This window comes from Hyperolius riggenbachi, chromosome 3 (assembly GCF_040937935.1).
Source record: "Hyperolius riggenbachi isolate aHypRig1 chromosome 3, aHypRig1.pri, whole genome shotgun sequence".
In the NCBI taxonomy this organism is placed as follows: Eukaryota; Metazoa; Chordata; class Amphibia; order Anura; family Hyperoliidae; genus Hyperolius; species Hyperolius riggenbachi.
Genome location: NC_090648.1, coordinates 451,051,519 through 451,075,460, shown reverse-complemented (window position 1 = coordinate 451,075,460; position 23,942 = coordinate 451,051,519). Strand labels below are relative to the sequence as shown.

The following is a 23,942-nucleotide window of genomic DNA, read 5'->3' as shown; positions in this document are numbered from 1 at the left end:
TTGAAAATATTGAAGGTAGAACACTAGCATGACAGCCAGTTGATTGTCATTTATAAAGAGGGAATAAAAGAACAACCTTTCTTGCTACAGGATCATTTTAATAATTATATCAGAACACATTTGTCTTATTGACTGAGAATAAGGGTTGTATGGAAACTGGAGTTATTAAAGCCTAGCACCGTGACAGATAATAAGTAAGAAAAAAAATATTACAACATGGTAAAACAACAGAGGAGGGAATCCAACACCAGGTGCAAAAAGGGAACAGCTCAGTTATAGCTCCACCCACTGTTCCAAACTGTTGTTTGGAAAACTGTTGTCTAGATTTACATTCAGCCCGAGCCTCCTGCTTCTGATGCCACTAGTTTCTAATGGTTTTCTGGCCACAATTTCCTGGCCACACCCCCTTTAGCACCTCCCTTTCATTAAATTACTTATTTAAATGTCCTAACTAGAGGCGATGTGACTGGATTTGTGTTTTTTTTCTAGTTTCTAATGGTGGCCACTAATGATCCATTCTTTTTCATCCAATGTTACCATTTCTATGCAATATAAGGCAACTTACCTAAATGATCCATTCAATATATTCATTTAATTTACTCTTATATTACATAGATTTGGTAAAAACAGATGCAAAAGATTGGATCATTAGTGTCCACCTTTACACTCTCTCTATCCTCATGCTACAACCCGTCCCAAGACTTAGAAAAGCATGGAGGGGCTCAGTGAAGGTAGCAGTGAAGGTGTGCAGGTGTTTGATTGGGTCGCATAGCTCATAAAAGGACAATTTCCCAGCCTCATAATTTAGATGGATCCTGATTCTGTTACTGGAGGCAATGAACGACTGGACAGTGTTATTGTCATATTTTGCTTTATACTGATTTATATATTTTTCTAAACCCCAGGACTTGTTATTATAACCAGCATGTGACTGCCTATCTATACTGGGGTAACACATCCCTACTAACCAAACATTTTCTTTACTTTCTACTTCCCAGTAATGTTGCCCAGAGGAGAAGCTGTTGATGCTTGCCACCTGATTACAGTCAAATCTCTCTGGTGTTTCTGGGCGATGTTGGATTACGTCTGTCCAGGTTGCAGTCTTCCTGTCATCTGATATGATCAGATGTTTACCAGCTGTATTTATATCCAATAACATGTGTTGGGCTTCCTGAGTATAGATCCCACTCTTCACACCTGTTATGACATCAGATAATGTATGTAAAGTCAGTGAGATTAGAGCCACATCCAGATCTCCTCCATCCCGGAGCTGTTTTACTTCTCTGTCTTTGTTCATAAGCCTCTCCTCAGTGTCACACATGTCACTTGTGTCGGCCTCCTGTAAGACAGTCAGTGGGTCATTCATGTTACACAGCTCCTCAATGTGACGCATTTTCCCGGACAGCTTCCCCTTCTTTATTTCCAGCTGCCCAATCATATTGGAGACAGAGCGTGACTCCTCCTCTTCTTGCCTGGAGACCTCACTCAGGATTCTCTGCTCCAGGACTGCAAGCTGTCTCTGAAGGTCTCTGAACAAGGCAGTGACTCTCTCTATAGTACCAGCTGCTTTCACTGGTATCCCGGTCATTAATTCTTGCAGCTTTTGAAGACTTTTCTCAGCCTTTTCTCTCTGTGTAATTAGCTCCTGCACATCCTGTCTCAGTTTTCTCTTCTTATTCTCAGAAGCCTCATCCAGCATTTCCACCTTGTGTCCCTGATGCTTTCCATCCAGCCTGCAGGACACACAGATACAGATGTTATCCTGAGTGCAGTAGTACTCCAGGATCTTCTTGTGCACAGAGCATTTCCTGTTCCTCAGGGAAGTGGTGGGGTCAGTGATGACATGCTCTGGTGACTTGCTGTGGGTTCTCAGGTGTTTATAACACAAAGAAGCTTCACAGTGAAGACACGTCTTCACAGCAGGCACAGCAGAGTCTACACAGTATGTACAAAAGACTCCGCTCTCCTTCTGATCTAGCTGAGCAGGCTGGAAACTCTCCACAATGTTACACAGAGTTATGTTCCTGATCAGCACAGGCCGCTCCACACACTCTGCTCTGCATTCTGGGCAGGAAAAACGTCCAGACCCCTCTTGTGAGTCCAGCGCTTGATCAATACAGCCCCGGCAGAAGTTGTGTCCACATCTCAGCGTCACAGGATCCGTATATATGTTCAGGCAGATAGAACAATCCAGCAACTCCTTCCTCATGTCAGCAGACGCCATTCCTGAGAGCGAGAAAATAAATGAAAGTGAAACTAACAGAGGCAGCCAGAAGGCGTATTTGTCATTCAGGGTTAGGCTGAACTTTAGCCTAGATTATTTCTGCATGAAAAAAAGCAGTAAGATGTGCAGCTCACACACAGCACACAGTGGATTTCTCTTAAAGAGAACCTGCACCAAATTTATGTTTAGAAAGAGATACTTAAAGGGGCACTATGGCTAAATTATGTTTATATTATCATTTAATAAAAAATATGTGCAATTATAGCAATGTGTAAGACTTGTATTATGGCTGAATAAAACTCGGTTTCAATATTGCTTTACCCTAAATCAGTGCTGAAGTCCCGTCGCCAGAGAAAGCTAAGGGACGCTGAACCAGCACATTCCATTCTGCAGGAGGAGGCTGCCTTATCAGTCGTTTCATCTGAAGTTGTAACCTCCCCCTTTGATGTATGGGAGAGGTTTCACCCTAACTGCACATTAGTGCTGTTACAGCTCCTCTGATCTGCCCTACGTCTCAGGACAATGACGTATGGCTCTAATGAAAAAAAATGCTCCCCGCTGAGGCCCCCCTTCAGAGAAGCTGGCACAGGCAGGGTCACCACTTGTTGTCAGTTGCCATGGAGACCAGCTTCTCTTCTTATGCACAGGATTCCAGCGTCTTGATTCAGCACACGCAAGTGCTGTGTAGCCAGTGTCCTGCGTGTGTCTCTGAAGGGGGGGCCTCAGCGGGGAACATGTTTTTCATTAGAGCCATACGTCATTGTCCTGAGACGTACAGCAGATCAGAGGAGCTGTAACAGCACTAATGTGCAGTTAGACGTTGGGTGAAACCTCTCCCATACATCAAAGGGGGAGATTACAACTTCAGATGAAACGACTGATAAGGCAGCCTCCTCCTGCAGAATGGAATGTGCTGGTTCAGCATCGCTTAGCTTTCTCTGGCGACGGGACTTCAGCACTGATTTAGGGTAAAGCAATATTGAAACCGAGTTTTATTCAGCCATAATACAAGTCTTACACATTGCTATAATTGCACATATTTTATATTAACCACTTCAGGATTCTGCGTACGCTTAACTACGCCCCTGAACCCTGAAGTGGTTTCCATGGAGCGGCCGTTCCATGTCAGTTCACGGAGGGTGTCTCCGTGAACACCCTGCGAGCCTCCGATCGCAGCTCGCAGGGTAAATGTAAACACGCGGGGAAGATCTTCCCCGGTGTTTACATATATACGGTGCTGCTGCGCAGCAGCGCCGTAGAGGAGATCGGCGATCCCCGGCCTTTGATTGGCCGGGGATCGCCGGCATCTGATAGGCTAACGCCTATCCTATCCGGCGCAGGATGGCTTTCCGTCCTGCGCCGCACACAGGGGACGGGAGAGGGAGGGAAGGAGGCAGAGGGAGGACTAGTGCTGCGGAGGGGGGCTTTGAGGAGCCCCCCCGCTAGGCACAGCAGCGCGGCGGCGATCAGTCCCCCCCAGCAGGACATCCCCCTAGTGGGGAAAAAAGGGGGGAGGTCTGATCGCCCTGCCTGATTTCTGATCTGTGCTGCGGGCTGAAGAGCCCACGCAGCACAGATAAGCCAAACCACCCGGAATCCGGAAGTGGTTAAATGATAATATAAACATAATTTAGCCATAGTGCCCCTTTAACTACAGAGTGGAAAGCCTCAGGATCCTATTGAGGCTTCTCTTGGTGTTCTGCGGTCCTCCCACTGCCAAACATGGACCCCCTGCACATCAGGGCCGCGCTCCTCATCTGTGACAAGCCCAGGTGTGCAGTGGCCGCACATGCACAATAGCACAGAGTCACACGTGCACAAGCGGCTCCGTGCTATCGCGCATACACCGCCACGATTGTCACAGAAGAGGAGTGTGGCCCCGATAAGAATGGCGATTATGCGTTTCTGCAATCTTCTGGAGGCGATGCGGGACAGCAGAATGCTGAGGGACGCCTCAATAGAATCCAATCCTGAGGCTTCCCTCTCTTTAGTTTTGCATCTCTTACACTTTAAGACCTCCTTCACACTGGGAATCACAATTGAAATCACTAGGCAATCCCAATTTTGCATTGTGGCGTTTGGTGATTTTTCGGCAATTTTGTTTCGGGATTCTCAATCCAGTGAATGAGAAGCGCAACGCAATCGTTGGGAAAATGCTACATGTAACATGTTTGTTGGAAATTGCAGATATGCCACAATCCCTACAGTAAGAGTACTCCATAGGATTACTCGTGCAGCAGTAATCACCAGCAAAAAGCAGCGCAGTGTAAAGGAGGCCTTAGGGTTCTCTATAGTCAAGGTTATGATTGTATATCTGTTTAAATCTGTAGATCACTAATTAAAGCCAGTCTACATGAATAGTTAATTCCCCTCCCTCTCCTAAACTCCTCCCAGCCCTTAAATCTCCCATGTAACACTAAAAACTGACCACTCACCCCCAAAAACTCTTCTTATATTTACAACAAAACCTCTGAAGTACCACATAGGCAAGAGACAAGCACAAACTCCAGAGAGTAATCAATGCCATTGAGAAGATCTTCAGGCCACCCCTGCCCCCTCTGGACCTCCTCCATACATCTAGAATGAGGTCCAGGGCCAAAACAGAATCACACATGACCCCACCCCCCTGGCAATCGCTTCTTCAACATCCTTCCCTCAGGCTGCCGCTATGGGTGTATCCCTACCCAAACTACCAGACTCAGAAACACCTTCTTCCCCCAAGCGGTTGTCCTCCTCAACTCCAGTCCTCTCACCAAGGATATCCCCTATTCTCCTTCAGCTTCTCTGGTGCCCCTGCGTATGAACGTACACACCCTGGTTGACTCTCACCAGTCGCACTTCACCATATACTGTTATATCATGTGTGTTTGCACACTGTGATTGCTATCTGCAATATGTGTTGTTGCTGTCACATTTAGGGTTGCCACCTTTAGGGTAAAAAAATACCGGCTTGTGGGTGTGGCCTGAGGGGTGTGGTCTAAAAGTGGGAGTGGTTTGTCACAGACTTTTTAAAGGACAACTGACCTGAGAGGGATATGGAGGCTGCCATAATTTATTTACAAATGCAAATTTCCTGGCTGTCCTGCTGATTCTCTGCCTCTAGCCATAGCCCCTGAACAAGCATGCAGATCAGATTTTTCTGACTAAAAGTCTGACAAGATTAGCTGCCTGATTTTTTCGTGTGTTTGATGCAGACATACTAATGCCAGAAAGCTCAGCTGGAGAGCCAGGCAACTGGCTTTGTTTAAAAGGAAATCAATATGGCAGCCTCCTTATCCCTCTCTCAGGTCTGTTGACCTTTAATGCTAAGTACACACTATACAATTTTCTGACTATTTCCAACAGTTTCAATCTGATTTCTGATCGATTTTCTGTTCACTTCTATGGAAAATCTATCGGAAATCAGATCGGAAATAGTTAATCTGACAGTAAAAAAGTCAGAAAATTGTATAGTATGTACCTAGCATTAGGCTCGCTCTGGGTCTCTTAGAGGCAGCATTAAAGGGAACCTAAACTGAGAATGATATGGCTTTTTCCTTTTAAAATAATACCAGTTGCCGGACTCTCCTGCTGATTCTGTGTCTATAATACTTTCAGCCTCAGCCCCTGAACAAGCATGCAGCAGATCAGGTGCTCTAACTGAAGTCAGACTGGATTAGCTGCATGCTTGTTTCAGATGTGTAATTCAGACACTACTGCAGCCAAAGAGATCAGCAGGACTGCCAAGCAACTGGTATTGTTTAAAAGGAAACATCCATATCCCTCTCAGTTAAGGTTCCCTTTAATAGGTGTATTTATACTTAGCTGGGGAACTTCCTCCAGCCCTGTGAGGTGCCTGGGTTCCCTCACCAGCCGCTCCATTCACTTGATATGCTCCCCCAGTAATATCTGGCTGGCCGCGCTCTTCTGTGTCATGCGTCTACCCCTGTAGTGCTCCCGCAGCGGGGAGCATTCCGCACCTGTGCAGTAGCGGCCGGGTCGCGTATGTGCAGAAGCAAATGGCTGGCCGTGATTGTCCAGATTACCAGGGGAGGGACGATCGTAGGCGGCAGGCTGTTATACATTAAAAAATAGTTTATTTACATGTACAGCCCTGCAATCTACTGCAGCGCTGTATGGGGGACAGCTCTGTCACTGAGCTGTCCCCTCGAGCGTGCCACAAGAAGATCCCTCTCATAGGCTAATGCCTATGAGAGGTGATCAGCTCTGATTGGCTCTTCAGGGGTAGGGAGGGTGGGAGAATTATTTAAATAAAATACGTGATTTTATTAAAAAAAAAAAAATAAAACTAAAAAAAAAAAATCTCAGTAGCAATCAGATGTTACCAACAGAAAGCTCTGTTGGTGGCAAGAAAAGGGTGGGGTAGGATTAGCGTGTGAGCTCCTCTGAGGACAGTCAGTGACATGACTATGTACTCTGTACAGTGCTGCAGAAGATGTCAGTGCTATATAAATACATAATAATAATATGGTAGGACATTAGCCTATGACTATGGTAGGATTAGAGTGTGAGCTCCTCTGAGCACAGTCAGTGACATGACTATGTACTCTGTAAAGTGCTGCAGAAGATGTCAGTGCTATATAACTATATAATAATAATATGGTAGGACATTAGACTATGACTATGGTGGGATTAGCGTGTGAGCTCCTCTGAGGACAGTCAGTGACATGACTATGTACTCTGTAAAGTGCTGCAGTAGATGTCAGTGCTATATAAATACATAATAATAATAATATGGTAGGACATTAGACTATGACTATGGTAGGGTTAGAGTGTGAGCTCCTCTGAGGACAGTCAGTGACATGACTATGTACTCTGTAATGTGCTGCAGAAGATGTCAGTGCTATATACATACATAATAATAATATGGTAGGACATATGACTATGGTAGGATTAGATTGTGAGCTCCTCTGAGGACTGCCAGTGACATGACTATGTACTCTGTAAAGTGCTGCAGAAGATGTCAGTGCTATATAAATACATAATAATAATAATTTGGTAGGACATTAGGCTATGACTGTGGTAGGATTAGATTGTGAGCTCCTCTGAGGACAGTCAGTGACATGACTATGTACTCTGTAATGTGCTGCAGAAGATGTCAGTGCTATATAAATACATAATAATAATATGGTAGGACATGAGACATATGACTATGGTAGGATTAGATTGTGAGCTCCTCTGAGGACAGTCAGTGACATGACTATGTACTCTGTAATGTGCTGCAGAAGATGTCAGTGCTATATAAATACATAATAATAATATGGCAGGACATTAAGGTGGCCATACACTGGCCCGATTCCCGGCCGTTTCGACAGCAGATTCGATCCTGGGATCGAATCTGCTGCCAATCGTTCGCGGTAAACGCCGCCGACGATCCGATTTCCTCCCGAAATCGGATCGGTCCGTCGATCGCGCCGTGCGGGAAATTACCCTCAATCGCCCGCGGTTAAGTGCGCGTCGCTAGCGGCGGCCGATCCGATGAAAAATACATTACCTGATGCGGGCTCCCGGGCGTCTTCTCTGCATCTTCTCAGCGCTGCACCCGCTCCATCCCGGCGCTTCCTGGGTCACTGCAGTGACCCAGGAAGTTCAAATAGAGGGCGCTCTATTTGAACTTCCTGGTCACGGAGTGACACAGGAAGCGCCGGGATGGAGCGGGTGCAGCGCTGAGAAGATGCAGAGAAGACGCCCGGGAGCCCGCATCAGGTAATGTATACGGGGGGGGATAGGCGGCAGGAGCAGCTGAACAGATTGTGATCGGTTTCAGGCTGAAATCGATTCACAATCTGTTTGCAGTAAAGGCAGCCATACGATCCCTCTCTGATCAGATTCGATCAGTTAGGGATCTGTCAGCTGGTCGATCTGATGGCACATCGACCAGTGTATGGCTGCCTTTAGTCTATGACTATGGTAGGATTAGATTATGAGGACAGTCAGTGACATGAATATGCAGGGGTAGCTCTAGAAACTTTTAAGTGACAGTGCTATGTAGATACCTATGCACACGTAGCAAAAAAATATGCATGCCCACACACTGGAAAGTGGCTGTGACCATACAACAGAAAGTGCCCATGGTCATATTTCATCATGGACAGGCCCAAATGTACTTTAGATAAGTAGCAATGTTATTTAAAGAGTGAGCCCGCCCAGAATAACAAGTATCCTTTGAAGTGACCGGAGCACTGGAATTTACTGTACTGTGTTTACTAAAAACGAACCTTCCCATAATGTTGTATCCACACCATACAATTTTTTGGCAGATTTACCTGCCAGATCGATTTTTTCCAGCATGTCCGATCTGAAGATCGATTGATTTTCTGAGTGATTTTCTGATCGATTTCCATAGAAGTAAATGCTCAGAAAATCAATCGATCTTAAGATCGGACAAGCCGGAAATAATCGATCTGGCAAGTAAATCTGCCAAAAAATTGTATGGTGTGGATACAACATAAGGGAGGTTCATAATGATGTGTGCCGCTGGGTAGAGTACCATTACTTACCTACAGCCCATACAACATGTGCCATCTTCTCCACCTGATCACCAGGTTCTATCAGCTTTTATGATTCCTGGCATAGTTACATGCATGCATGCTGGGAGATGAGGTCCCTGGATGCGAGTACAACACTCTACTTGCATCCATGGACTACATCTCCCAGCATGCATTGCGGCACACATGTGCATGACTGCCAAGAATTACAAAGTGAGCAGAAGCTGCCGGTCGCGTGGAGAAGATGGTGCTTGTTGTATTGGCCAGCGTACAAAGATCGACATTAAGGCTAATGTCCCCTGAAAATATAGAATGTAGATGTGGTAAATATGGTAATTGTTAAAGAACACCTGTAATATCATTAAAAAAATTAACTTACCTGGGGCTTCTAAACAGCCCCCTGCAATCGCCGTGTGCCTGCACAGGGACAAAACGATCCTCTGGTCCCCCGACGCGGCTCACTTTTGTTTTTCCGGTCAGGCGCCGCCACTGTGCTTGTGCGGCCTTGGCCACGGGCTTCCTGACTCCCGCTCACATAGCCGAGAGCATCCACCACAGTATGAGAAAACCTTGTACTGCACCTCTGCAGGACACTCCTGGGGACCTGAGTGGGAGTGAGGTTGTGTGCAGCCAGGAACGCACAAGCGCAGTGGCCACGCCTGACCGGAAAAAACTAAAGTGAGCCGCGGTGGGGGACCCGAGGATCATTTTGTCCCGATGCGGGCACACGGTGATTGCAGGGGGCTGGTAGAAGCCCCAGGTAAGTTATTATTATTTTTTTTTTAATGATATTACAGGTGTCCTAAATGCCATTAGCAGCAATGAACCAGAAGGACGTAGTACCAAAAAAAAAACAAACAAACTACACATAGCCATACAGGAAAACAAGGGGCTGTCCTGCAGCAAATAAAACAAGTAACCAGCAGGGAAAGGGTGTAAATTTACACACAGGCAGCATCAGCAATAAATCTGCCAAGCTGAGGAGAGGAGAGAGGGAATGAATAGCCAGGCAGAGGGAAGAAGAAGAAAGTCAGGACAGGAGATAAAGGAGTGTGAGCCGCTTACCAGGCTGAATGCAGACACAGGGAGGACACCGTAAGAGGAGGGAACCCAGGAGAGGGAGGGGGGATGGAGAGAGTCAGGCTCCCCTCCTCGGCTGCCTCTGCCATCACTTTTGCTTACACAGACAGAGAACTCCTCCGCTCTCAGTCCGCGCAGGCTGCTCAGCACTCCCTCCTGACAGGCTTGCTCAGTCTCCACACAGTGACCTCACGTAGAGCACGCAGCACGCTAGACGTATCAACAGGAACAGCACCATGGGGGAGGGAGCCTGAGGGGGAGAACAGCCTGTAGCCTTAGAAGTATTATTGTAACAGATCAGGCGTCTCCCCCTCTGCTCTTGTGGAACAGTCCAAATTACCGGCTGGATACATTGCCGGTAAAAACATTTTTCCGGCAGCGGCTTTTTAATCAATTTTACGGCTGGGCCGGAGAGATACCGGCCGGGTGGCAACCCTAGTCACATTGTTGTTATTGTGTTATGTAGTTATATTCTGCACTATGATGTTTTTGTTGTTATTTGCAATAGGCCAATTGCCATGTGTCCACAAATAATTCCAGGTGGGGCACTTGTCGCACTTGGCGAACAAAGTTGATTCTGAGTCTGATACAAGGCCTTCCTTCTGTGTTCCAGCACTGAACCGGGACCCTGATGTCTTCTGGATGTGGGCTGCCATGTCAAAGCAAGCGACCGGGCCATTCAGTGCGGTTGATGGGTGTGTGTGTGTGTGTGTGTGTGTGTGGGGGGGGGGAATTGTGAGTTGCAGCCCAATAATTTGTAGGATGTTATGCAAGGGATTGTGGGAATGGCCACTGGTCAGTCCCCCAACCCCTTTTATAGCTTCTATCCTGAACGGTTTATTTAGATCTTTGAAATGGACATTTAAAGTGAGTGGAATATTTTGACTTTATTCCTTTTTGAAAAATGTTACTTACCTTCCACTGTTTTTTTTTTTTCCGATAACCATCTCTGAGGGCCGGTTTCCACAAGTGACACGCGGCGTCACTTCCTGGCGTGCGGATACGGAGACGAATCCCATCAACCGTGCCATGCACAGCTATGGGATTCGCAGCCTCCCGCACCATTTCAGATGAAAATGCTGGCCGAATTGCTAGTGCAAGCGATTTGACCAGTGGTGCCATTGTTCCCTATGGCAGAGTTTCCCAGCGCGATTTGCCTGCGGGGAAACTCTGCGGATTCGGCACAGACACCGCACCAGTGGAAACGGACCCTGAATCACTTAATCAGAGTGAGTGTGCAGATCAGGTGACCTTACTGAAGTCTGACTCCACCGGCTGCAGACTTGTTCCAGGTTTGTGTTTGAAAAGTCTAAGATCAGCATGAAAGTCATGGAAATGTGGGCAACATGGTGGCGTAGTGGTTAGCACTCTCACCTTGCAGCGTTAGGTCCCTGGTTCGAACCCCAGCCAATAGCAATTGGGAAAAGAAACACCTCAAAAAATCTGCACCAGACTGAAAATAGGCAACACAATATAGCCTTTATTGAAACTAAAGATAAAAACACTTAAAAATCCATGATAAATGAGGTAGGGCTGTATAACAAATTACATCACATGATACAATATAAATATTGTATACAAGATTGGAGTGTTATTGCACTTTATTATGATGTTTACAAAGCATGTTGTTATTATGTCTCTACTGCTGTATTCACACTGAGCACTTTATCATATTGACACCTTTTCCCTCTTAAAGGGACCCCCCTTTTTCAGATATTGTATCATGTGATGTAATTTGTTATACAGCCCTACCTCATTTATCATGGATTTTTAAGTGTTTTTATCTTTAGTTTCAATAAAGGCTATATTGTGTTGCCTATTTTCGGCCTGGTGCGAATTTTTTGAGGTGCTTCTTTTCCCAATTGCTATAGTATGTGTTCACACCATTCTCCACATTCTGGCATACTTGATAGGCTAAATCGATTTCTCGTATTATCTTGGGTCCCCGATATATTGATGTTTATAGATGGCGCTTATCTGTACAATTTAAAGTGAACCAGAGACGAAGCACCCTCATGTATTTTACCATATAGATCAGTGGGAACATTAGAGAAAACACCTACCTTGCTTTCTGTTTCATTCCGCACTGCACAGCTTGCTTCTAATTAGCCCTGATAAAATCCCCGACTGAGCATTTAGTCTGGTTTTGCTATAATGACTCAGCTATAATGATTCCTGAGCAGAGCCACAAGGGGTCAGGCTTGGGCTTGAAAAGACACCAGAGAACACAGACTCGGCTATAAAAATTCCTGAGCAAAGCCAGACTGAATGGGGGGGATTTTATCAGGGCTGATAAGAAGCAAGCTGAACAGTTAAAAATGAAACCGAGAGCAGGGTAGGTGTTTTCTCTAATGTCCCCATTGATATATATATGGTAAAATACATAGGGGTCCTTCGTCTCTGGTTCACTTTAATGTTCGAACCCCAGCCAGGTCAACATCTACAAGGAGTTTGTATGTGCTTCCCGTGTCTGTGTGGGTTTCCTCCGGGAACTCAGGTTTCCTCCCCAAAAAAGTTAATTGGCTTCACACTAAATTGGCCCTAGACTATGATACACGCACAACACAATACATACATAGACATATGACTATGGTAGTGACTAGATTGTGAGCCCCTCTGAGGGACAGCTAGTGAGAAGACAATAGACAAGACAAGGCAAATAACATTTATATCGCGCTTTTCTCCTGGTGGACTCAAAGCGCCAGAGCAGCAGCCACTAGGGCGCGCTCTATAGGCAGTAGCAGTGTTAGGGAGACTTGCCAAAGGTCTCCTACTGAATAGGTGCTGGCTTACTGAACAGGCAGAGCCGAGATTCGAACCCTGGTCTCCCATGTCAGAGGCAGAGCCCTTAACCATTACACCATCCAGCGCTGTGTAATATGTCGGTGCTATATAAATACTTTAATAAATGGCATACTTAAAAGTAAAAAAAAAATGGCAGCTGACAGATTCCTTTTACTTCATGGGTGTTTTTAAGTGATTCTGAAGCAGATTGATGCAGCACAAGTTCATTCCTTGAAACCCATCACAGAATGTAATCAGGAAATTTGGGCGCTAGGGGTTAATGCACTATTTGGGCACCCCATAGGCACTAATGCAAAATATTGGTGTAACGATTGCGGAATCGTCAGACGTGCGCTGACGCGGCGGATTTCCTCCACAAGCGTATAATTAAGGACACCCAGGCTAGGTGCTATGCACCTGCAGAGGGAAATTCCTGTCGGCAGGTGGAGCTGTGGAGTGCAGAGGAACAGCTCCTCTGCCCTACCACACACGCCAGACAGGAATTGTACGAAGGGAAGAAACGCAATCGCAAGAAAAGCGATTGAGAGTGAGCACAGAGACAGATTGTGTGTGTGTGCATAAAATTAGTCGCCAACCCACGACTGTGCACACACCACAGCAGATAAGAAGCAGGAATGCGATCGCGAGAGGTGCGATCGCCAGACGTGACACAAGGTACAGCAAGGCGGAGCACGAGAGTAGCAAAGGCACAGCAAATAACACAATAAGGAAACACGGAAAACAACAAACGCTAGCTAACCGCGAACACCGCACTCATTCGCAACAGTGCACGCGGTTATGCGCGGTCTCCACGTGATAAGCACAATAGAGACAAGCACGCCTAACTAACCATCAACAGACAAACATGAAACAGAGGACGCGAGCGCTTGCTTAACGGTTACCTCACCGAGCCTCCAGCAAGCGCAGCAGACAAGACAGACACACGAAAACAGGGAAAAGCGACAGAAGGATCCCCAGCACTAGCGAAAAGTGGCTAGCGCGATTCCAGAAGACAGAACAGAAGGATCCCCAGCGCTAGCGAAAAGTAGCTAGCGCGATCCCAGGAGACAGAGTAACAGAACAGAAGGATCCCCAGCGCTAGCGAAAAGTGGCTAGCGCGATCCCAGGAGACAGAACAGAAGGATCCCCAGCACTAGCGCTAGGGCGAGTGCGATCCAAACACACGGCAGACAGAACAGATGAGGTAGGCAGAAACAACCGCTGTTCCAACCTACACTCCAGACTCAATCAGAAGGATCCACAGCCGCTAACGCTAGGGCTTGTACGATCCAAACACAAGACAGACGGAACAGGCAAAACAGATAATACAACCTGACTGGGCTAGAAGGGGAGCCTAAAGCAACCCCCAGGAATTAACTATACTAGATAGCAATGGCTGACACTCCAGCAGTGTCCATCAGGAACAGACCATGGAAGGGAAATGTCCAGCCAAAGCATTCTGGGAGCAGCATGCTTTTATAGTGCCAGTCATCAAAAGAAGGCAGGTAACGGATTTGCATGACTAATGTATGCAAATCCCTCAGCAACACCAGCTGCAAAACTGACAGAAGGTCTCTCTTAAAGAGACCTGCAGAATGCAGACGTGAACAGTGGTCAAAACGCTGCCTGTCTGCACAGGCAGCTGAGCAGATTCTCACAGTACCCCCCCTTCTAGGGTCGAATTCCAGACGACCCTCAAAACTGATATCTCCAAACCATTCTAACAGAAGACTCATGAAGGTCGGGGCAGCCCGACAAGGTCCAATTCCAGAGTCAGTCCACCCGAAACCGACCTCATCGGAAACAGAAGCCACCGAAACATGCCCATCAGTACTACCAGTCTCAGTATAACACCCATCAGGACTGTGAACGCCAGAGAAGAAGCCATCGACACCCTCCAGACAATACCCACCACCTTCCAAGGAGCGTCCGAAAATACCAAACCTGCCACAATACCTGTTCGAAGTGTCCCTTACAACACAAAAGCCACCGTTGATCTTATCCAGGGTACCAAGCAAAATCTCTCCCGGAATCTCCCAGAACCTTTTGAAGCTCCACAGAGATCCCAAGAGGGTAGAACAATCACCAGGCTCACATGGAGAATTACCAAGAACCCCCATGGAACCAATGACAATTCCGGATTCAGAATTACGAGGACACCCATCAAGATCAAGACTTTCAGGGACCACTTCTGGGCATGCAAGCAGGCAGGCCATATCAGAGCATGTCTCCACCGAGGAAGCATCTGAGTACGCTGGTAACCGAGGCACACTTGGGCTTTCTGGGTCACAGAGCACACTGGAGTACACCAGCACAGGAGAAACCTCAGGACATGTCGGGGAACTGCCAACCTCAGAGTCCGCACGTCAAGACCAAAACTAGTACCGGGCAGAGAATCATCATGAGTGAAGGTCACAGGCACTGGACTTTCAAAAGAAGACTCGGATACAAATTCAGAAATTTGTGACAATAATATCATCATTGACTACACAGGCGTGAAGCTCCATCAGAGCTGAAAAGGTAGCCAGCAAGGCAGCAATGCCTACTGAAGTGGGCAACACCTCAGAAGGACTTGGGGGGCAGGAGACGTCTCCTACAAGTTCTGCACCCCTTGGGAGGAACTCGGAGATCTCCAGGAGGTCAGACAGGACCTCAGGAACATCCTTTTTCAAGTTTCCTAAGAAGGATTCTGAACTATCCATGTTACAGGGCAAAGCTTGAACTTTATTTTGTGAACCGGGCAGATGTCCCAGGGAAGGTTCCACCATAAACTGAGACTGAATTTCATCATCAGGACAGGGATACACAGAAATATCTAGTGAAACTAACTCTGGCTTTCTGAGTTTCGTTTCACTGCAGGGAAATTCCTCCATAGCAGTCAAACCAGACTGCAATTCCAAAATAGCAGAGAAACAGGTAACAATGGTTGCAATACCTAGACGAGCCTCTAGGGACACTGCAGGAGATTTTAAACAAGGTAATATTGACTCATCCAGATTACTGGGTGGAGAGTCAGTACTTACTTCAGAATCAGACTCGCAAATGTCAATGCGAGTGGACATAATGTCTTTATTCATGATACAGGGCAGGCTCAGAGACATCTTCTCTGGACAGAGCAAAGGTGCTTCAGTATCAGGTTCACAAAACCAAAGTGCTGTCTCACTCCTAGACTCGGCCAACGATGTCGAATCCGAGGAGACAGAACGCAAAATTTGCGAATCCACAATCGCTTTAGGTTGCGAAACTGAACACTCCAAAGACAGGGATTCTGAGGTCTCCAAGCTGGATTGCTGGATCTCAGAAACGCCAGCTGACAATGTACCTTTACAAACGTCACCTGAATGACGTACACGTAGTTCTTTCAGAATCATTTTCCACATACAAATCAGCGGACTCACAAAGTCAAATTCACACCCCTTTTTTTCTCTTAAGGCGGAAGCATTACTTATACATGCTCTCAAGACAGATTCACTTCTGGCAATGTAGTACTCACAAAACGACTCTGAATCGTTCTCCAATTCATACGCCAACGCTTCGAGCTGTTTTTTCTGGAACGGGGGCTCCCATTCACACCTGACTAGGTCTGAGCATTCATACTGAACCATGTTAGGGGAAGTTGTGACAACAACATGAGGAATCATATTAATTTTACTCTTGAAACTGCATAGTTTGGGAATTTTCCCCATAGCAAGATCGTAGATGGAGGATCTTAACCACTTCCCAACTGAGGGGTTTTACCCCCCTGACCACCAGAGCAATTTTCACCTTTCAGCGCTCCTTCCATTCATTCGTCTATAATTTTATCATTACTTATCGCAATGAAATGAACTATATCTTGTTTTTTTCGCCACCAATTAGGCTTTCTTTAGGTGGGACATTATGCCAAGAATTATTTTATTCTAAATGTGTTTTAATGGGAAAATAGGAAAAAATGTGGGAAAATTTTTTATTATTTTTCAGTTTTCGGCCTTTATAGTTTTTAAATAATGCATGCTACTGTAATTAAAACCCATTAAATGTATATGCCTATTTATCCCGGTTATAGAACCGTTTAAATTATGTCCCTATCACAATGTTTGCCGCCAATATTTTAGTTGGAAATAAAGGTACATTTTTTTCAGTTTTGCGTCCATCCCTAATTACAAGCTCATAGTTTATAAAGTAACAGTGTTATACCCTCTTGACATAAATATTTAAAAAGTTCAGTCCCTAAGGTAACTATTTATGTATTTTTTTTAAATTGTAAATTTTTTATTTTTTTTTTAATTACAAAAAAAAAAAAAAATTGGGGAGTGTGGGAGGTAAGGAGTTAATTTTTTGTGTAAAACAAGTTTATTTGTGTGTAAAAAATGGTTAGGGTGTAGTTTTACTATTTGGCCACAAGATGGCAACATTACCAATTTGTTTCATGCGACCTGCAAGCGTCCTTCCGGACGCTTGCAGGAAGTAGAAAGAGGCTGGGACTTTGTTATTTTTTCACAATGATCGCGCTGCTCAGCCGAGCGGCAGCAGATCATTGCGGGGCTTAGATCAACGAACGGGAATGGATTTTCCCGTTCGTTGATCTCTGGGCGAGCGGGCGGCGGCGTGTTTACTAGCGGCGGGCGGCGTGTTTACGAGCGGGAGCGCGGACAGCGGCGGGAGTGCGCAAAGTACGGATTTCTCCGTCCCTGGGGGTGAAAGGATGGAAAAAGGGGCGGAGAAATCCGTACGCGCGGGGGTAAAGTGGTTAAAGTAGTAGTGAGAGAAGAAGATCTGTTTTTACATGACAAGGGATCACACAAATCATTGACAAAACTGACACACTCACGCCGATCACAATCGACAGGAACATCTGAGAAACCGGCATCAGATCGCACAGATTTAACCTCTAAACAAACGGGAGAAACTCCATCAGAATTCACGCAGGTGTCCACAGTCGAGGCACACCCATTCATTTCAGGTCGCACAGTGTCCAAACTCACTTGCTTTACCCCAGAAAGACAGGAATAATCATGTGGTGTCTCTTTATTGGAAACTAGCTGATTGCCCGGCGTTGCCCGGGTATGTATTTGGCTAGTGTTGGCTCCGCCTACTTTTTCTAACCCTAACACACAATTACTCACTGACCAAGTTTGTGAGCTTTGCGGTCTTTGGTATCAATAATCTGCATTGAAATGAAACAAATCTGATTGGCTGTGTGTGGCTCCACCCCCTTTTCTGAATTTGAACCCCAGTCACCCAATAACCAACTGTACCAGGTTTGAGGTCTGTGCCATTAACAGTTCAAGAATGGTAGCAATTAAATATTCCCCTTGAAAAGCAACAGGTGAAGTTTGATTCACTTTTGTAGGCTCCACCCACTTTTCTGAATATTAATCCCATTCACCCAGTGACCAACTGTGCAAAGTTTAAAAACCCTTCCATTAACAGAATGGCTGCAGTTTACATATTCCCAGTGAAATTTGTATTTGTCTCCACCCACTGATGACCCGGCGTTGCCCGGGTTTGTATTTGACTGATGTTGGCTCCGCCCACTTTCTAACCCTAACACACAAACACTGAATGACCAAGTTTGTGATCTTTGGGGTCCTTGGCATCAATAATTTGTATATTCCCATAGAAATTAAACAAATCAGATAGGCTGTTTGTGGCTCCGCCCCTCTCCAGCATTTGAACCCCAGTCACCCAATGACCAACTGTAGCAGGTTTGAGGCATCTGCCATTAACAGTGTAAGAATGGCAGCAATGTAAATATTCCACTTGAAAATCAACAGGTGAATTTTGATTGGCTATTATAGGCTCCACCCACTTCCCTGAATATTAATCTCAGTCACTCAGTGACCATCTGGGCAAAGATTGGGAACCCTGAAATAAACAGTGTAAGAAAGGCTGCAGTTTACACTTTCCCAGTGAAATTTGTTTTTGGCTCCGCCCACTTTTTGTAACCTGGACACACAGTCACTACTCAATGCCCAAGTTTGTGAGTTTTGGGGTCCTTGGCATCAATCATTTGTATTTTCCCATGAAATGAAACAAATCTGATTCACTGTTTGTGGCTCTGTCCCCTTTTCTGAATTTGAACCTCAGTGACCTAATGACCAACAGTACCAGGTTTGAGGCTTGTGCCATTAACAGTGCAAGAATGGCAGCAATTTTAATATTCTCCTTGAAAAGTGGCATGTGATTTCTGATTGGCATTTTTAGGCTCCACCCACTTTTCTGAATATTAATCCCAATCACCCAGTAACCAGCTATGCTAAGTTTGAGAACCCTGCCATTAACAGTGAAGAAAGGCTGCAGTTTACAATTTAAAAAAATCTGTTTTTGACTCCACCCACTTTTTTTAACCTTGACACACAGTCACTACTCAATGACCAAGTTTGTGAGCTTTAGGGTTCCTGGCATCAAAATTGTGCTAATGGAAGCAGTTTATCCAGCAAAGAAATCTGGCTGTTTTTGGCTCCGCCCCTTTACTGAATTTGAACCACATACACTTAACGACCGACTGTAGCAGGTTTGAGGCCTCTGCTATTAAAGGGGAACTGAAGAGAGAGTTATATGGAGGCTGTCATGTTTATTTCCTTTTAATCAATACCAGTTGCCTGGCAGCCCTGCTGGTCTATTTCTCTGCAGTAGTATCTGAATAACACCAGAAACAAGCATGCAGCTAGTCTTGTCAGATCTGACTTTAAAGTCTGAACCACTGAAACACCTGAACTGCTGAATGCTTGTTCAGGGGCTATGATTAATAGTATTAGAGGCAGAGGATCAGCAGGGCTGCCAGGAAACTGGTATTGCTTAAAAGGAAATAAACATGACAGCCTTTATATACCTCTCTCTTCAGTTCCCCTTTAACAGTGTAAGAATGGCTGCAGTTTCAATATTCCCCTTGAAAATCAATAGGTGAATTTTGATTGGCTCTTGTAGGCTCCACCTACTTTTCCGAATATTAATCCTAGTCACCCAGTGACCAACTGTGTGAAGTTTGAGAACCCTGCCATTAACAGTGTAAGAAAAGCTGCAGTTTACATTTCCCCATGTAAAAAGTTAGTTGTTTTTGGCTCCGCCCACTATTTCTAATCTTGACATACAGTCACTCAATGACCAATTTTATGAGCTTCGGGGTCTTTGGCATCAATAAGTTGCATTTTACCATTGAAATTAAACAAATCTGATTGGCTGTTTTTGGCTCTGCCCCCTTTTCAGAATTTAAACCTCAGTCTCCCAGTGACTGACTGTAGCAGATGTTAGGCCTCTGCCATTAAGAGTGCATGAATGGCAGCAATGTTAATATTCCCCTTGAAAATCAAAAGGTGAATTTTGATTGGCTGCTGTAGGCTCCACCCACTTTTCTGAATATTAGTCCCAGTCACCCATTGGCCAACTGTGTCACGTTTGAGAACCCTGCCAATAACAGAATGGCTGAAATCAATCTAACAAATCTGATTGGCTGTTTGTGGCTCCACCCCTTTAGTGAATTTGGACTACAGTCACCCAATGACTGACTGTATCAGGTTTGAGGCCTCTGCCACTAACAGTGTAAGAATGGTAGCAATGTGAATATTCCCCTTGAAAATCAATAGGTACATTTTGATTGGCTGTTGTAGGCTCCACCCACATTTCTGAATATTCAACCCAGTCACCCAGTGGCCAATTGTGTAAAGTTTGGGAACCCTGCAATGTAAAAAATGAAGTTGTTGGCACTGCCCACTTTTTCTAACCTTGACATACAGTCACTCAATTATCAAGTTTATCAGCTTTGGGGTCCTCGGTATCAATACTTTGTATATTCCCATTGAAAAATAAACAAATCTGGCTTTTGTGGCTCCGCCCCCTTCCTGAATTTGGACCCTAGTCACCCAGTGACCAACTATACCAGGTTTGAGGCATCTGCTTTTACCAGTATAAGAGAATGGTAGCAGATGAAATATTCCCTTTGAAAATCAAAAGGTGAATTTTTATTGGCTGTTGTGGGCTCCACCCACCTTCCAAAATCTTAATCTGTCACCCAATGACCAACTGTGCAAAGTTTGAGAACCCTGCCATTAACGGTGTAAGAATGGCTGCAGTTTATATTTTCCCAGTAAAAGTTGTTTTGGCTCCGCCCACTTTTTGTAACCTTGACACACAGTCACTCAATGACCAAGTTTGTGAGCTGTCAGGTTCCTGGCATCAAAAATGTGTGAATGGAAGCAGTTTATCCACCAAGGAAATCTGATTGGCTGTATGTGGCCCCGCCCCTTTAGTGAATTTGGACCCCAGTCACCCAATAACCAACTGTAGCAAGTTTGAAGCCTCTGCCATTAAAAGTGTAAGAATAGCAGCAGTTTAAATATTCCCCTTCAAAATCAACAGTTGAATTTTGATTGGCTGTTGTAGGCTCCACCCATTTTCTTGAATCTTAATCACATTCACCCAGTGACCAACTGTGTCAAGTTTGAGAACTCTGTGATTAACAGTCTAAGAATGGCTGCAGTTTATATTTTCCCATTTAAAATGAACTGCTGAAATTTGATTGGCTGTTTTATGTTCCGCCCACTTTTCCTGGATTTGTAACCTCGGTCACCAAGTGACCAACTGTGCCATGTGTGGGGACTCTGGCTTGATTACTGTGAGAATGGCAGCCTTTTAAATTTTTTCCATTGACTTGAATGGGTGGAATCTGATTTTCTGTTTGTAGCTCCGCCCAGGTGTGCAGGGGGGCCGCGAGACCCCCAGAACATATCATCCCAGGTAGTAAGGGATCTGCATACCAAGTTTTGTTTAAATCGGTCAAGCCGTTTTCGCGTGATCGCGGCACATACACACACACATACACACACACACACATACATCCGATTTTATATATATAGATAATTGGTTGGTGTGTGTGCAATTCGTCCAAAATAGTCTGCCACACATAAATCACCAGATCCACATCACACTCATCACATTCATCAGAATCGATCAAAAGGTACATAGAGTCGAGACAATTATTCAGGTCATCCGCGCTCTTTGCGATATAAAAATCGCAAAAGGCTCTCCAATCGAAATCAAACTCTTCCAACAAGGCCCCAATCTCCCATGAGGCAAATGGCGGTTCAAACAACCCAGTATCTAGGTAATCTCCATATGGGTTGGGGTCAGGAACGAGGACAGACTTTTTAACTGCTTTAATGTAGTGTGCGATCCTACCTATAATAGGATCCACATATGCCTTTGCCTCAGGCAATGACATCTGAAACAAACCGAAGGTTCCCTCTGCCCTGGGAATTTTGGTTGGGCTGGACATTCTGTAACGATTGCGGAATCGTCTCCGTGGTCAGCGCACCAGACGTGCGCTGACGCGGCGGATTTCCTCCACAAGCGTATCATTGAGGACACCCAGGCTAGGTGCTATGCACCTGCAGAGGGAAATTTCTGTCGGCAGGTAGAGCTGTGGAGTGCAGAGGAACAGCTCCTCTGCCCTACCACACACGCCAGACAGGAATTGTACGAAGGGAAGAAACGCAATCGCAAGAGAAGCGATTGAGAGTGAGCACAGAGACAGATTGTGTGTGTGTGCATAAAATTAGTCGCCAACCCGCGACTGTGCACACACTACAGCAGATAAGAAGCAGGAACGCGATCGCGAGAGGTGCGATCGCCAGACGTGACACAAGGTACAGCAAGGCGGAGCACGAGAGTAGCAAAGGCACAGCAAATTACACAATAAGGAAACACGGAAAACAACAAACGCTAGCTAACCGCGAACACCACACTCATTCGCAACAGTGCACGCGGTTATGCGCGGTCTCCACGTGATAAGCACAATAGAGACAAGCACGCCTAACTAACCATCAACAGACAAACATGAAACAGAGGACGCGAGCGCTTGCTTAACGGTTACCTCACCGAGCCTCCAGCAAGCGCAGCAGACAAGACAGACACACGAAAACAGGGACAAGCGACAGAAGGATCCCCAGCGCTAGCGAAAAGTGGCTAGCGCGATCCCAGAAGACAGAACAGAAGGATCCCCAGCGCTAGCGAAAAGTAGCTAGCGCGGTCCCAGGAGACAGAGTAACAGAACAGAAGGATCCCCAGCGCTAGCGAAAAGTGGCTAGCGCGATCCCAGGAGACAGAACAGAAGGATCCCCAGCACTAGCGCTAGGGCGAGTGCGATCCAAACACACGGCAGACAGAACAGATGAGGTAGGCAGAAACAACCGCTGTTCCAACCTACACTCCAGACTCAATCAGAAGGATCCACAGCCGCTAACGCTAGGGCTTGTACGATCCAAACACAAGACAGACGGAACAGGCAATACAACCTGGCTGGGCTAGAAGGGGAGCCTAAAGCAACCCCCAGGAATTAACTATACTAGATAGCAATGGCTGACACTCCAGCAGTGTCCATCAGGAACAGACCATGGAAGGGAAATGTCCAGCCAAAGCATTCTGGGAGCAGCATGCTTTTATAGTGCCAGTCATCAAAAGAAGGCAGGTAACGGATTTGCATGACTAATGTATGCAAATCCATCAGCAACACAAGCTGCAAAACTGACAGAAGGTCTCTCTTAGGCCTGGAACCCACTGAAAACCGCAAAACGCAACCGCTAGCGTTTTGTCTGAGCGGTTTGCAAGCGGATTCATGCGCGTTTTTGGTCGTGTTTTGCAACATTGTATTTTTTTCCCCAGCGGGTGCCTAGCGTTTTGCGTTTTGCGTTTTTATCCTGATTGGTCCTGTGAATTATTTTTCATTTTGTTACAGTGTGCTGAACCGCAAAACGCTAGCAAAAGCGCTCAGTTTAGGTTTTGCTGAGCGTTTCCGCTAGCGGTTCAATACTTTACATTGAAGCGCTAACGCTCCCAAAATGCTGCACGTCCTGCGTTTGCGTTTCTGAGAAACGCAAACGCTCCTGTGGAAGTTGCCCCATCCATTAACATTAGCCCAGCGTTTTGGCAAACTGCTAGCGTATCGCAGTGCTGCCAAAACGCTGCCAAAAGCGCTCCTGTGGGTTCCAGCCCTTAAAGAGACCTGCAGAATGCAGACGTGAACAGTGGTCAAAACGCTGCCTGTCTGCACAGGCAGCTGAGCAGATTCTCACGATTGGCTATTGGGCACCAAAGAAGAAATGTTGGCGCCCGATAAATAGCGAGTGCCGGGCCCGTCCAACTGAAATTTTTCGTTTTGAGAATTAACGTTTTGAAAAATATCATTTTGACATTCGTTTTGACAATTATCATTTTGTATATTATCGTTTTAACTTTTTTTATATGACTTTGAAATTTGTTTTCAGAATTATATTTTCATAAATTATCATTTTAAAATGTGATATGTTAGAACTGCTTTTTGTATTAATGTTATTTGCAGTGGAGAAAGGGAGTTTTAGGGTTAGGCGTCAGGAAGAGGGGGGGGGGGGGGT

The 23,942-nt window shown here is 45.6% G+C and overlaps 2 protein-coding genes across 6 annotated transcripts in view; one reads left to right on the top strand and one right to left on the bottom strand.

Moving 5' to 3' along the window:
- Positions 1–23,942, top strand: part of TMEM178B (transmembrane protein 178B) — a 575,441-nt gene that overhangs the window by 372,913 nt on the left and 178,586 nt on the right. The gene's annotated exons all lie outside the window — the stretch shown is intronic.
- Positions 78–9,986, bottom strand: LOC137561664 (E3 ubiquitin/ISG15 ligase TRIM25-like). The gene is made up of 2 exons (XM_068272985.1): positions 9,778–9,986; positions 78–2,226 (listed from the first exon to the last, which is right to left on the bottom strand). The coding sequence occupies exon 2, from the start codon at positions 2,222–2,224 to the stop codon at positions 662–664; it is 1,563 nt and encodes a 520-aa protein (XP_068129086.1). The 5' UTR covers positions 2,225–2,226; positions 9,778–9,986; the 3' UTR covers positions 78–661.

Excerpts from the sequence above, each read along its gene's own strand:
- LOC137561664 (XM_068272985.1), bottom strand. The coding sequence starts at position 2,224 with ATGGCGTCTGCTGACATGAGGAAGGAGTTGCTGGATTGTTCTATCTGC.